This window comes from Etheostoma cragini, chromosome 21 (assembly GCF_013103735.1).
Source record: "Etheostoma cragini isolate CJK2018 chromosome 21, CSU_Ecrag_1.0, whole genome shotgun sequence".
In the NCBI taxonomy this organism is placed as follows: Eukaryota; Metazoa; Chordata; class Actinopteri; order Perciformes; family Percidae; genus Etheostoma; species Etheostoma cragini.
This window is the reverse complement of record NC_048427.1, coordinates 2,844,705-2,858,507: the sequence shown is the minus strand read 5'-3', so window position 1 is coordinate 2,858,507 and position 13,803 is coordinate 2,844,705. Positions and strand designations below refer to the sequence as shown.

The 13,803-nt window shown below is 40.6% G+C and overlaps 1 protein-coding gene across 1 annotated transcript; it reads left to right on the top strand.

Moving 5' to 3' along the window:
• Positions 1–3,112: 3,112 nt before the first annotated feature.
• On the top strand, positions 3,113–13,355 carry meox1 (mesenchyme homeobox 1). Its single transcript, XM_034860404.1, has 3 exons — positions 3,113–4,681; positions 8,762–8,934; positions 12,707–13,355. The coding sequence occupies exons 1-3, from the start codon at positions 4,192–4,194 to the stop codon at positions 12,827–12,829; spliced, it is 786 nt and encodes a 261-aa protein (XP_034716295.1). The 5' UTR covers positions 3,113–4,191; the 3' UTR covers positions 12,830–13,355.
• Positions 13,356–13,803: the final 448 nt, after the last annotated feature.

Sequence of the window (13,803 nt, the reverse complement as noted above, 5' to 3'; positions counted from 1 at the left end):
GTCGGCCATCTTGGCAGCAGAGACAATCTCAGAGGCAGTGTTGGGTACACAAATGTGGAGTGAATTAACTTAGCATTAGGCTACAGAAATCTTAGATGGATTTCACTGAGTCTTTGAAATTAACATACGCTTATAATGCTGCATTTAATTAAATAATTTTCTGTCCTTCTTTTTCCCGTTCTCTTTTTCCCATCCCTCCTTCTCAAACTCATCCCTGGCTCATCCCCAGGACAGTAGCAGAGATAAGGGGCTCCCACTGTCCATTAAGACCCAGGTGAACGTGGGGTCACTGGGTCACGCTGTCAGACACAAAAGACTGATGGAGGGCCCTAATCCTGCCAGTGTCACGAAGATGGATCAGATGAAAACACACACACACACACACAGTCACACACATTTATGCACAAATATATTGGGAAGCGTGAAAACATGCACATATAACAACAGAGAAATGGTGTACAAAACTTACACATATGCACATACAATATATACAATATCTTACTTTGTTTTCTTATGTCGAACTCCTACTTTTTCTCTCTGTTTCACTCACACACACACACACACACACACACACACACACACACACACACACAGTGCTAGACTGACAGAAACAGGTTGTCTGCAGGGTGAGGGGAGATGTGACTCATGTCCAGCTCATTTATCTGCAGGCCTTAGTGTGTATGACTGAGTGAGAGTTCACATACTCCTGAGTTTGTTAAGCAGACACTCTTACAGTGTGAGAAAGATCTTGTTCTTCATTGAGAAAAACAAACCATCACTGCTTCTTGGAGGATAAGGATGGTGCTTCTATAGTTTTCTTTTTGTCAACAAATCCCACGAAAACGTAGCTAATTCTTGGGGAAAAAAGCAAATATACAGCTTATTTCTTTATGGAAGGCTCCGTAATGTCCTGAAACAGCTGGGCACTGAAGTTTTTATGAAAAGTTACTGAAATTGAAGTAAACAGTGTCATTTGTCAGGAACTCAGTCCCTGACCCAGGGCTCAGCTGTAGCATGCTAGTTGATAGTTTGACTAGTCAGGCTCATAGGACGATGATTTGTTTCAAACTGTATGCCGACATTTTTCAGCTGAAGACAAGTCTGACTGTGGAAACACTCCATACATTTAAGGCATCACCCAAATGTGTTGATTAGCAGAACGAAACTAAAACAGTCTGGATGCTTTACACTGAGGAATTATCAACAGGGCAGAGTCTTATGATGGTCTAGTACTGACCTTTGTGTTATTTATTTTTACTTGTTTACAATAATCCGGTGTTTTAGTGCCCTTTTGTTTCAGTGACCTTAACTGTTAGCATTAATTACTCCCAATAAGCCCCTGTATTCTAAATAAATGATTATTATTTTTCGTTGTACCAAAAATATACCAACCGTAACCCCAAAATTGTGGTACACACTGACTTTTCTGTACCGTAACACTCCTATTAAAGTCTTTTTCTATTGGTCTTTTTTTGGTGGGTGGGGGGGGGTATGAAAAATAGAAAATCCTTGACTTTAAGACCCGGTCTCATCAGCATTTAAAACGGCAACATTTCGCTTCCAAAATCAATTATTAATCACTGTGGTTGGGGGATATGCTTGCGGGGGCAAATTCATCTAAATCTTAATTAATGAATGTTAGCAACCAGGCCTGTTACTGCCTGTTAGCAAACTTGTTGGCTCTGAAAACTTTTCCCCGTCCTAAATAAAACTCTTTATTGAATGATATAATGTGCAATCAGAAGAATAAATGACAGGGAAAATAGAAAGGTTGCTGAACTATTGTTGCTGGCTAGCGTTTGACAGTTAACCTGCCAGCTACAGTACCAACTAGCCCTGAAAGTAGTCACTATGTCACCATAACTCAAGTGCAAAATATTTTTGCAAAGACTTTTGTAGATTGACTTTTTGCTGCGCCTTTTTCCTTTAATAAAGTCCAAAAGCTTGTTTGGGACTTTCTTTTACATTCACAGAAATACACATAAACATACACACATAAACATGTGAGACACGTGGACATACACACACTCTTAGTGACATATATTTTCACAGCACACGCACGTACGCACGCACGCACACACACACACACACACACACACACACACACACTTTAATTTATACTGACACACAGATGGCCCTGCTCTGACCACAAATACAGTGTAACCTCTGCTCCCTGCGGTGCGGCCAGAGCTCAGACTGCCAGTTAAAGCGAGGGGATACTTCATGGCTCAACAATTCGATGGGTAAATGGAAAGGTTTTGGTCTGTGACCTCGAACGCTCTCCTCCGACTCCTTTTCTTGATCTGACTTTTTCTTTCATTTCGTCCACTTCTACCTTTGCTGGCTTTTTTTTCTTCTTTATATCCTTTACATTCTGGGGCTGTGGATACTAAGATCTTACTTGTTTCTTTCTAGAGTTTCATTCCACCTCCATCTCTTCTTCTTTGGTTACAACTGAATGCATTGTGTACAAAAGAGGGTCCGATTATATTGTAGCATCCAGGCTACAGGCTAATTTAAGCTTTCTTTTTAGCACATTTTTCTATTTCTCTTTCTGGCTATGAAATAGTCAGTACAAAACAAGTCCTCATTTTCTCCTAGGTGTAGTCTTTATCTCCGTTGTTCTTTCTTCTCTTATATCCTCTATTGTTAAAGCTCGCCTCTCTTCTCGCGATGGAGGTCTGATCCACCTCCCCCTGTCTAAGAGGTCATGAGCAAAATGAGGACACACAAGGAATGCAAACCTCAGCTCACAAATATGAGTATATGTATGTAAAGTGTGGTTCAGTAGGTTTATTGGGTAACTGATACGCTGAAATTGAGTCAAAATTTTGGTTAAGTCTAAAAGGTTTAATGGTATTACAGACATTACTTCATGAGGAAGTGGCTTCTGTTATGAGTAGTCTGCACCGATTGAAATTCAGTGATCAGAAAATTGAATAATCATATCTCTGTACGTTGAAATCTGGTTAATCTGCATGCGATTGCTGTCAAACACAATTGCTTAATATCTCAGACGTAATAAGCAAGAAGGGCTCCACACATAGACTATACACAAAAAAAACAGCCCAATCCCTCCGTCAGTTTTTTTTGTTTAGTTTAAATAAGCTTGTGTTTATTGAAATATAGCTCTGAAATTTCATATTGTGTTTTCTCAGTGAGACAACCTCAAGAGGTCTGGGAGCCTGCGTAGCTAATATCAAATCCAGTCCCTCTATCACCTCAACGTTAAAGAAAGTACAGCCAGGTGGATTTGGCTGTGTAGAATTAATGTACACAGAGACATAAAAATGGAAAATAAAAAAGACTTTTCAGATTGGAGAGGACAGGCAGGGATTAAGTGTGCAGAGGGAAAGGGTTAGGGTTAACTTTCCTCTAAAGGGTGTCAGAAAGGGAACCAAATTGGGTGTCAGAAATGGCTAAAGAGCTTATATAAGTCAGGGTCCCCAGCTCTCATGTGGGTGGGTGCTTGCTTTATATTCTACAGACAATGTCCCTTTAAAAAGCCCCATGTCTGGAAAGCCCATTAGATGTGCATATAAAATTCCCCCCGTGATTAATAGTTGATGAGGCAGGGTTGGTTGGAGGGTACTACCAACATGTGGCCGGCAGGGCTCCTCCTCTGCAGTTTCGCGTTACGCTCCATAAACTCGCCACTCTTTCCCACCTATATGTTTAAAAAGGAGGAGGGCTCATTTGTCAAGAATGCCTTTAGAAGAGTTGTGAAAACAGCCAGCCGAGAAGGGGAGTCATGCAGTTGCGGATGCAGCTCTCCCGCCGAGCCACAAGCCAGTCAGATCAGTCAGGGAGAGAGGGTGTGTGAGAGCAAGACACGGGGAAAGTGTGCCAGAGTGTGTCAGGACCAGAGGCTCCAGAGGACTTCACACACACCAGAGAGAGAAAGGGGAAATACGCTGTCACAGGAAGGCATCTATCCTCACGCGTTGGGGCCTGTGGAAGAGTCAGCAGCCTCTGACAGAAGTGAGTATTCCTGTGCGAGTGGATGCAGTGAGAAGATGATGTGCATTTAGTCAGCTGAAGTGGATGTTTCTCAAGACTGACAGAGACACAGATTTCCAGTCCTAACTTGCTTTCTGAGGGAGGGTGGCGGGGGGGGTTCCAGCTTCTCTACAAGGAAAACACTTGTAATAAGACATTAATCAAGACTGTGTGAAGTGTTTTTGCATCACTATGGATCAGCCAGCCAGCAGCTGCATGCGGAGCGCCCACCCCAGCAGCCCGATCTGGGGTTGCATGAGGAACCCTCACTCAGGGGTCCCAGGAGCCAATCTGCAGTCGCCCTACCAGCAGGCGTCTTTCTCCCTCCACCAAAAGCCTGACTTCCTGACCTACACAGACTTCTCCAGCTCCTGCCTGGTGCCAACAGCGCCGCACGCAGCCTACCCCCGCGACGACAGACTGTACCAAGAGAGCCAGGGGGCATACCAGAGAGCTGACTGGCAGTTCAACCCCTGCGAGACACGGGTAAGAGCGCCCGAGGCCTGCCCGCCCGTCGTCGCCCCTATAGCAGTAGGTGGAGGGCCTGAGCTGGACAGTGCGGGGGGAGACAGGCTTCCAGGGGCCGTGCCCGGGTGCCTAGAGGGAGAATACTCCCCCCAGAGCGTGGCGTCTGCCGACTCTGACAAGAAGAGCTCCAATAAGAGGAAGAGAGATGTCACAGGTAAGATAGATGGTAGTCAGTTGGGGTGTGCTGGGTCTTAAAGGGAAATAAGAGCACCCGAAAACTAATCACAAGAGGCTAAGAAAATCAAAACATACTGTCATAAAATGCACATTTGGGAGCATTAAAAATTATATTGCACATTCCTCTTTTTCTACTTTACACTGTTGCATATGGTGGTGGTATTATACAGAAAAGCTGAAGAATATGGAAATTTGCCAGGGATGCAGCAAAAATGAAAAATTGATGGTAACCCCATGATCATCTGTACACAGGTGAAATAAATCTCATGCCATTGTTGCTCCATTTAAAGTGTAGCATTTGGTGAGTACGTCAAGGATAGGCAGTTTTTCACTGCCCTGTATCGCAGCTGGCAGTGACACAAATTCTCCCTTTATTTCCTCACCTAACCCATCTCAAAACAGCAATCTCACCAGATCGCTATGTGAAAGGTGAAAAGGTGACAAGACTTTTGTGTTCAAGACACACACATTAAGTAGCAGTCGCATCCTCTTATTGTTCATAAGGCTGAAATGATTTATGGGACGTGAACGTTTGATTGCTCCTTGTATCCGTGGGAAATAGACCATTGTTTTAGAACCGTACGTCTACATTCAAGATGATAATGTGACATCAGGCTTCTGTTTGAGTTTTTCTTACTGTTTATTATTGATTTATAAGTCTCAGACGTGAATTAGTGAAACAAATTGAAATACAATCCTGCTGTAGGTTTTTGAAAATCAACAAATTGTTAAATTCTGAACTTTTTCAACTAAAACTATCGAAGAGAAAAAAGTTATCATTTCTAAATAGGAAGATGCTAATCCTATTACGCTATTCCCAGCAATGCACTCTGCTTAAATAACGTTTTGCCCAAAAGAATAAGTTTCCTTATATATTTTTGATGTATCCTCACATAGAAATAGGAAATAGGGTCATTGTATGCTTTTAAAGAATAGGTGGAATGAATCGCAGTATCAGATTTCACACTTGCTAAAAGGAAACAAAAGTAACTGATATCCATGACAAACTAATTCCTAAAAGTTTCATGCCGAACATTGGCAACGAGAGAGACAAACTTAAGTAAATGTTTATATTCAAACTGAATCTATAGGTGTGAAAGTTTGAATGTGCTGAAGTGCCGAATGAAAATATCTCCTCGTCCAACACATCTGAAACACATTCCCATTTCATCTGTGAAAACCGTTTTCTGAGCTGAAGAAGAATCTCAGCCTGTTTGCTTGGTTTTCGTCACACAGATGATCCATGCAATGAGAATGGAAATTTGCACCCCTACTTTTTTTTTTGTATAAAAAAATCAAGTACCTTCTAGTAAAACTGAGCTTAAAGCAAGTTATCTTTCTACACATTGTGATTGAGATTTTGGTGAAGGTGATTAATGTTTGTTCCGTCATATAGTCAAACTTCAAGATATTGTCGTCAAGTGCTTCGTTGTGTCAATCTTTTTTGTCCAAACATACCATATCTGATTATAAAAAGCATGACTAATTAAAAAGAAAAAAGTACATGACCAATGTCTGCAAAAACCCAATTGAAGGGAATGGTGGGGGAGTACAGACCCCATCACCCCCTCCCTTTCTTACCTTATTGTAACCTCCACTCACTACACTGAAAACATGCCAGACCACGTCTGGTAAAATCACTTTCCCTGCGAGCCCACTTTTTACATTCTTATCCATTGACATTTTCCTGTCGTTAAGCCGTAACACAATCTCCCACTGAGTGCATGCAACATGTCTGACCACTACATCAGTTCTTGGTTTTTAGAAAGAGCCATTCAGGGTTGTATTGACGATCTGGTAGAAGAGCATATATTAGGAAATTGGCCTGAAGGCTTTCACATTACACACAGAGCTGTGATACAGTCTGAGTGTGTGTGTGTGTTTCTACAGAGATGGTGGACTTTGTTAAAACCTTAAACTCAAACTAGCATCTGATATTACTTAAATACAAAGTTTGACTAATAAATATGTTTATAATACAGCACAATGTGTAATGTAGACATGGAACATTGATGTGGAAACACTGGCTAAAACTCTGAACACTAAAACGTCAATAAAAGTTATATTTCATTATAAAATCAAAAGCTACCTACCCACTTAACATTTATTAGCTTAATATAAATACTAAGAAAATGGTGTCTAACTCACTATAATAAATATAGCAACTGTAAGGACTTTTATAGTTGTTTTTTTTAATTCAGATTTTTTGGGGGGGGTGCTTACAGACATTTGTGACCGTTAATGCATATTAGCATGCATGCATGGTTACACATATGAACAAAACAGAAATACAGTAATTGATGTTATCAAGCATACATCAACTGTCTATTCACTCTATAAACACTTAAAATATTCTTAAATCTGCTTACAAGTACTCCTACTTTAACACACATTATGTGAGCAGTCACACCTGTAATTTCCACCTGTTTTTTTAAATTTAAAAACAATCACTAACTACGTTAATTCAGTCCTGATGGAGACCAACTACCTTTGCACCATCCACCCAAAAAGGCACCAAATGCTGTTTATCTTTGGGACCCTGCTGGGTGCAGAAGCCTTCTCCCTGCCAGTTTACGGTCTCTGGCTGTGCAGGATATTTATTGGGGGCCTGTTTAGTGAGAACCAGTATGTGCCCTGCCAGGTGTTCATTCTAACGAAACCTGCTTGACACAGCTCCAGACCAGACCAGGGTCCAGGCAGCGTCGGCACACTCAGGGCAGCGTGTCATTAATGACACTTAAACAACAACAAGAAGGCTTTTTGGCATGTCACACTGGTCCTCCAACACACACATCAGGCGTTTGCACACACACACACACACACACACACACACACACACACACACACACGTCCTGGTCTGCCCAGTCACATCTGGCCCGGGTACAGCAGTCCATTTCACATTCTGGCCCGCTGCTCTGGCAAACACCGAGCAAAACCTCTCACTTTGACAAATTAGAACCATTTTTTAGAGATTACATCAGCTGCTAGTGTCGCTACCAATGCACAAATATGACCCACAACTCTTTCCCTTTCATACATTATACTGAAATTTAAATCAATCAGCCTTCATGTATATTTATCCTGGTAAATGAGGTTTAAAATTCAATAATTTCCTACCTATAAATCTCAGCAATAAACTGCGACTTTTGTCTCGTGGAAGTTTGGATAGTCACTGAAACTGATACCAGAGAGTCAGTGTAGTTCAAATTTCCTGGTCAGCCCTTTTAACTGACCGCCACATTCATAGAGATATCTCAGGCTTCCTGATGTATTTGCTGTCATGTTGAGATCATGATGAGTTAATGTGAATCTCCCCTCTGAGTGCTCCAGAGGCAAATCTCCTGACACACACACACACACACACACATACACACGTAGCAGTCAGACCTGGACACATCAGCACCTTTGTTCTTTTGTTGAGGCTTTAACGATGTTCCGCTGCATTCCTCTCTTAACTCAGTCCCTCTGTGGCTGGTTTGGATGGCCCTGCCCTCTGCTGATATGCCCACTCACACAACATGAATCAATGTTCAAAAGCATGAATTTCTACTTGTAAATGTGTAAACGAACAAATAAAGGCAGAAGTCATGCGAAAAAACAACACATGCAGGCACACAGAAATCTACGTGCATCCTCGCTGCACACGCTGCAGGTGAACGGGACTCGTATGCTCAGGTCAGGGTGGTCTCTTTTGACAGTGCTGGTTTTGGTGTTTACTATAAAAGGGGCCTCCCATTAAAGGGTCTTTGGAGTTGTGGTTTGTTGGTTGAAAAGGTCCTTAAGTCCTGGTTAATAGTCAGCTTAAGGCTAGTCACAAAACTGAGGTTTAACCGGGAATAAAATGCAGGTAGAAGGCTGTTTATTATGTGGTGGAATCACATCATGTTAGACTAACTGGGTTTCTAACCCTTTACACAGAAAGAATAGAAGAGGGATGTTGAGAAAACTAGGCCCTCTAAAATAATGCTAAGAATATGTTTGTTTGTCAGCATACACGAGCGAGTAAAACACATACCTCAAACTGCGCAAAATGCATTTCCTTTCTGTTTCCCTCCAGATATCCAGGAGTCCAGTTTTAAGGTGGACTCCAGCTGCAAGGCCAGGAAAGAGCGCACAGCGTTCACCAAGGAGCAGCTGAGAGAGCTGGAAGCTGAGTTCACCCACCACAACTACCTGACCAGGCTCCGCCGCTACGAGATCGCTGTCAACCTGGACCTCACAGAGAGACAGGTAGGCCACCTTGCCCTTACGTTGGATTGATTCCAAGTAGATTAAAAATCATATATAGAATCATGATATTATAATCAGTCAAATGTGACTCACTGACGTAAAGACAAATCTCTGAATTTTGACTTCTCGTTTATTAAAGGAGAACAATGCAGTTTTTAGCTTAATTTACATGAACTGGACAGCTTTGGAATCACTGGAATGGTTTTTTGACTTTTTTTCGAGTTGAACAGCGGTCGTCTTGCTCTCCCCTTGCACCTGTGAGCGGAAAAACCATCCTTGCAACTTTGGGCAGGCCGGCGAGTCAGACCTAGCGTCGGGAAGTATCGCGTGTTGTCAAGTCTTGCGATGTAACAAACTGCTTCACGGCACTGCACACATACGCCCATTCAGGAACCAGCTAAAAAGGTAGCAGTAGAGTTTGTCACACTATCGTCATGGCTGAGCCGGCAAAAAGAAGCAGAAAGCATTGCCGGAGGAACAGAGAGAGAAGAAACGGCAGGCTGACCGAGCAAGGAGTCAGACACTAGTAAACCTAGGATCTGCCAAATTCTATTCCAAAGCTGTAGGGGGGCTCTGTAGAGAAACCTGTGAGCAAAAAGCGAAGAAATAGCCCCAAACTGCACAGCGCCCCTTAAAAAGAATCCTCTGAATGGCCAAAAAAAACAAAAAAACTTAATTTACAAATACTTATTTTACAAATACTGAAAGAAATGGAAAGAAATGAGTTTCTAAAAGTAAATGTATTTGGGCAGAAAGATCATCTAACAATTACGTTGATTCTTTTAAAAATTATACTTTTCCAGTTGCAAAATTCCTGAAAGGTTTTAACCAAAAATAAAACACCAATGGCTTGATTTCCAGAGGCATACAATACAAAATAAATCTTCTAATAAGGTTATCATCATTTAATTCAAAGTAAACGGCATACACAGTATTCTGAATGTCTCCTTCCACTATGTAAAAATAATAATAATAATGCACACACATAGATGCATTTAGATTATAATGAACCGTTTTTTCCACAATTTTATTTTTTTCATCCTGTGGTTCTTGAGAATGACATGTAGCTTTAATAAGTGGGCGGCAGCTCCAGACTCGATGAAATCGGGCAAACATGTGTCAATGCTGCTGGATAAAAACCCCGGCCTGCCTGTCAGGCCCAGTGTTCCAGCTCCTCCTAATGAGGCCACAGTGCCACAGTGACCACACATACTGCCGTCTGCTCCCTTAAGCTATTTCCCAGATCTCTGCAACACACACGTGTACAGTCAGACAGACACACACACACACACACACAGCCGGGGTTCCATCTTCACTCGGAGCTCCCGCTGCTCCTGCTCGTCGGCTATTTTTCCAACTCATCCTACATTCTTTGGCCGTTCGCTGGCCTTTCAATCAGCCTTGATAAGCAGAGGAACTCGGGGAGGAAGAAGCTGCAGGATGTGGGAACAGATTCATTTGAATCCCAGTGTTGCAATGCTGTGTGGGATGTGCAGAGGTCACCTAAAACATTCTCAATCCTTGAGCTGCTACAGTCATCTCCAAAGCATGATCTTAGTTTTAAATCTATCGTCCTTATGTCCCGTGAAAAGCATGACTTCATGAAAACGGTTCCATTGAACTGAGGAAAAAAAGCTTGGAGCTCAGTGTCGCAGCATTTTGACATTATTCAACTGGTTTTAATGGGTTGTATTGATATAAAAAAATATAAGGCTGGAAAAAATCTTAAGTTTTCCTTCTGCTAACAAAACCAACAACCTCATACTACCAACCTATTAACAACCTGTGTGTCTAAAGGCTGGTATATCTTACTCCTGCCTTAAAGCTCCATTGTTTTCCACACTGTTGCACTAGATGACATGTTCCTTCACTTTGATGAACATTGGTACTATTTTATTTTGAGTTAGAACCTCATACAACAACCTGCTGCTGTAAAAACTTACAAGAGCACCAAGTGTGTGTTAATCCGTAGCTGAATACAGTCCCCAACAGATGCACTCCAGTTTTTGTAACGTGTGCTAAAAACTACAGTAACCAGCTGTTCTTTTTTTTTAAATTAAACTATATATAAGTGACCCTTTTTAAAGATTCAATTCTTCAGGAACATATAGACTGATCACTTACTACGTTGGATTAGATTTTTGGGGGGATTTGTTAACAATAGGAAAAATATAGAACAACATCCGTCTATTCGTGTCAACCCATAACAACCAATTCATTCTCAGTTAATAAAATAGTCATATCCCTTCATCTGCTATATCAAAAAACGGCTTGACTATACCAGATTTAAGTCTGCGTTGTATCAGAATTCCATTACTGAATGATGTTTATTTGGACTTGCGTGTCTCTGTTATAAACAGTTCAGGTATCTGTCAACATGTTTTATGAGCTTCTAAAATTGTAAGTGAATGTGCTTAATCACACACTTAACAAGGATTCACCCCTCAGTTGTTGTTGCTGTGTTTTCCCGGTAATTTCAGGAAGTGTATGTTGTTGCTTCTATTCTTGGCCGGACAGTCGAAGCATGATATCATATAAGAGCTTTGCAATGACACAGATGAGCACTCTCCACACTGTAAACTCACATCCTGTGTAGGCCGACATCCTGGTAGTCGACTCTTGTGACCCGATGTCTATACGATACTCTTCGCCTGCATTCACAGAGGTTTTTGAGCCAGAACTGAGAGCTTTGTACTGACAACTCATGCTTGTTGCGAGGCCAAGGCAAAGTGAGCCAATTTATATACACTGCACTGGGAGATTTGTGGGGGATTATTTGTCTATTTTTCTGCTGACCGTGTTGTAAATTTTTGCAAAAAAAATCCAAACGGAGAGAGAAACCATAGTGATCCTGTTACAACTTCAAATTCGGGGGAAAAAATGCATTCTGCACTGTCTGTGAGTGTTATCAAGTCTACTAAGTGTTAACTTAGTTAACTCCTTATACTGAGTACCTCATTTTTAGTATTAATTGTTATTTACTAGCAAATGAAACTAATGATTGTCATTTCAGGTCTATAATTACAAACATTTTGTGTCATTACTATATATATATATATATATATATATATATATATATATATATATATATATATATATATATATATATATATATATATATATATATGTGTATGCGTCTGTACATAACTTTCGGATTTTGCTGCTACTCTCACTTCTGCCTTGTTTACACTTTACTTGAAGGTATCTACATAAGCGTGACACAACATTGTCATTAACGTGTCTTAGACATTTTGAACAAGGTATAAACGTTTATGACATAACACTTCTTTTAGTTAGGGTCAGTGTCCATGTGTCATGACAGTTTTGTGACAGTGTTCATGTGTCATGACAGTGTCATGTCACTCTTATGCAGATACCTTCAAGTAAAGCCTACTAAAACCTACTTTTTTAACTTGTATTCTTCTAGTTTTTATATCTTATTTTCTATCTGTACTTTTTTCTTTTCCCTTTTGCTGCTGCAACATTCACTTACCTTTACTTATCTAAACTTACTAAGTACATTAAGTAAATAATTAAAGTAGCTGCAGATGGTGTACATTTTCTGTTGATCCAGTAATAACTAAATCAACAATATTAATTAATCTTGAGCTGTTGCAGAGGGAGAACACCAAGAGGCAAATGTCTGAAGCAAATTCAGCTAAACAATGTTGTCCATTGTTGTAATGCAGATGAAGGCAAAACCATTTATTAAACACATTTTTAATTTATTGCCTATTCTTATGAAGCATTTTTTTCCTTTTCTGTACAACAGGTGAAAGTGTGGTTTCAGAACAGGAGGATGAAGTGGAAGAGAGTGAAGGGAGGACAGTCGTCTTCGCCTAACGACCTGGAAAATGACGACATAGACTCGGCGGCCTCGCCCAGCTCCGAGTAAACAAAAGAAAAGCAGACGACAGAAAGACTGGTGGGGGGGGGGGGTCAACTGGACACCAATGTAGCACAATGCAAACTTCACTTGTTTCTTTGGACAGCTGCAGGAATTAAACAAGACATTTCTTTTTCTTTCATTTTTTTTATTTTTTTATACCCAAGAAGAAATCAAGAAAGCGCGCATCTACTTTGCTTTTGTAAATAGTTGATATATGTCCATAATGAACTGCATTTTGATACAATATTGATAAATCTCTTGCTGCATTGACTGAAATATTAGGGATGATACTTATGGTCATTGTAGATCAGTGACAAAGTCCAGACAGAAGCGCTGAGGCCTGTGATGACATATCAGAGCGTGATGTGATTGTGTTTGAGAGCACCCCCGCTGGTTCCAGTATCGTAATCATGGCCTTTGACGCTTGACTACAACCACCTGGGAAAACTCAGACTGCACAACAGTTGCCAAGCCATAAGTGCCTCCAAATCAGATGTTTTTTGTTTTTACATAATGTCATTTTCTTTTTCTTTTTTTTTTTTACTATTCTTTTTTTATACACGTTGAATGTTATTGATAAAACACAGATGTTGCCTGTTTCTACAAATAGAATAAATCATCTGCTGCAAAATGGGAAAAATATCTTAATAATTTCTTCCACCCGCAACAAATGAGTTATGATTGGACAGTATAGGTAATGTATCTGCTCTTGGATGATGGTTTCATCACGTGCAGATCATTAGAATTGCTTAAAAAATGGTAACCGAGGAGAAGTTTGCTCACATTTGCTTTCCATGTTGGCAGCTAACATCAAAAGGGGAGGCAAGGCGAGTTTACTTATATAGCACATTTCAGCAACAAGGCAATTCAAAGTGCTTTTCATAAAAACTAAACCAAACGCATTGATACAAACATCCACAAAAGGGCTTTTAAATACAATTGAAAGCAGTCATTAAAGAGCTAAGAGAATTGAAGATAAA

What these genes read in the sequence shown, in the direction of transcription:
- meox1 (XM_034860404.1), top strand. Translation starts at nt 4,192, where the DNA reads ATGGATCAGCCAGCCAGCAGCTGCATGCGGAGCGCCCACCCCAGCAGC. An exon ending in GAGGAAGAGAGATGTCACAG is followed by an intron (nt 4,682 to 8,761) that starts GTAAGATAGATG and finishes GTTTCCCTCCAG; the next exon opens with ATATCCAGGAGTCCAGTTTT. An exon ending in TGGACCTCACAGAGAGACAG is followed by an intron (nt 8,935 to 12,706) that starts GTAGGCCACCTT and finishes TCTGTACAACAG; the next exon opens with GTGAAAGTGTGGTTTCAGAA.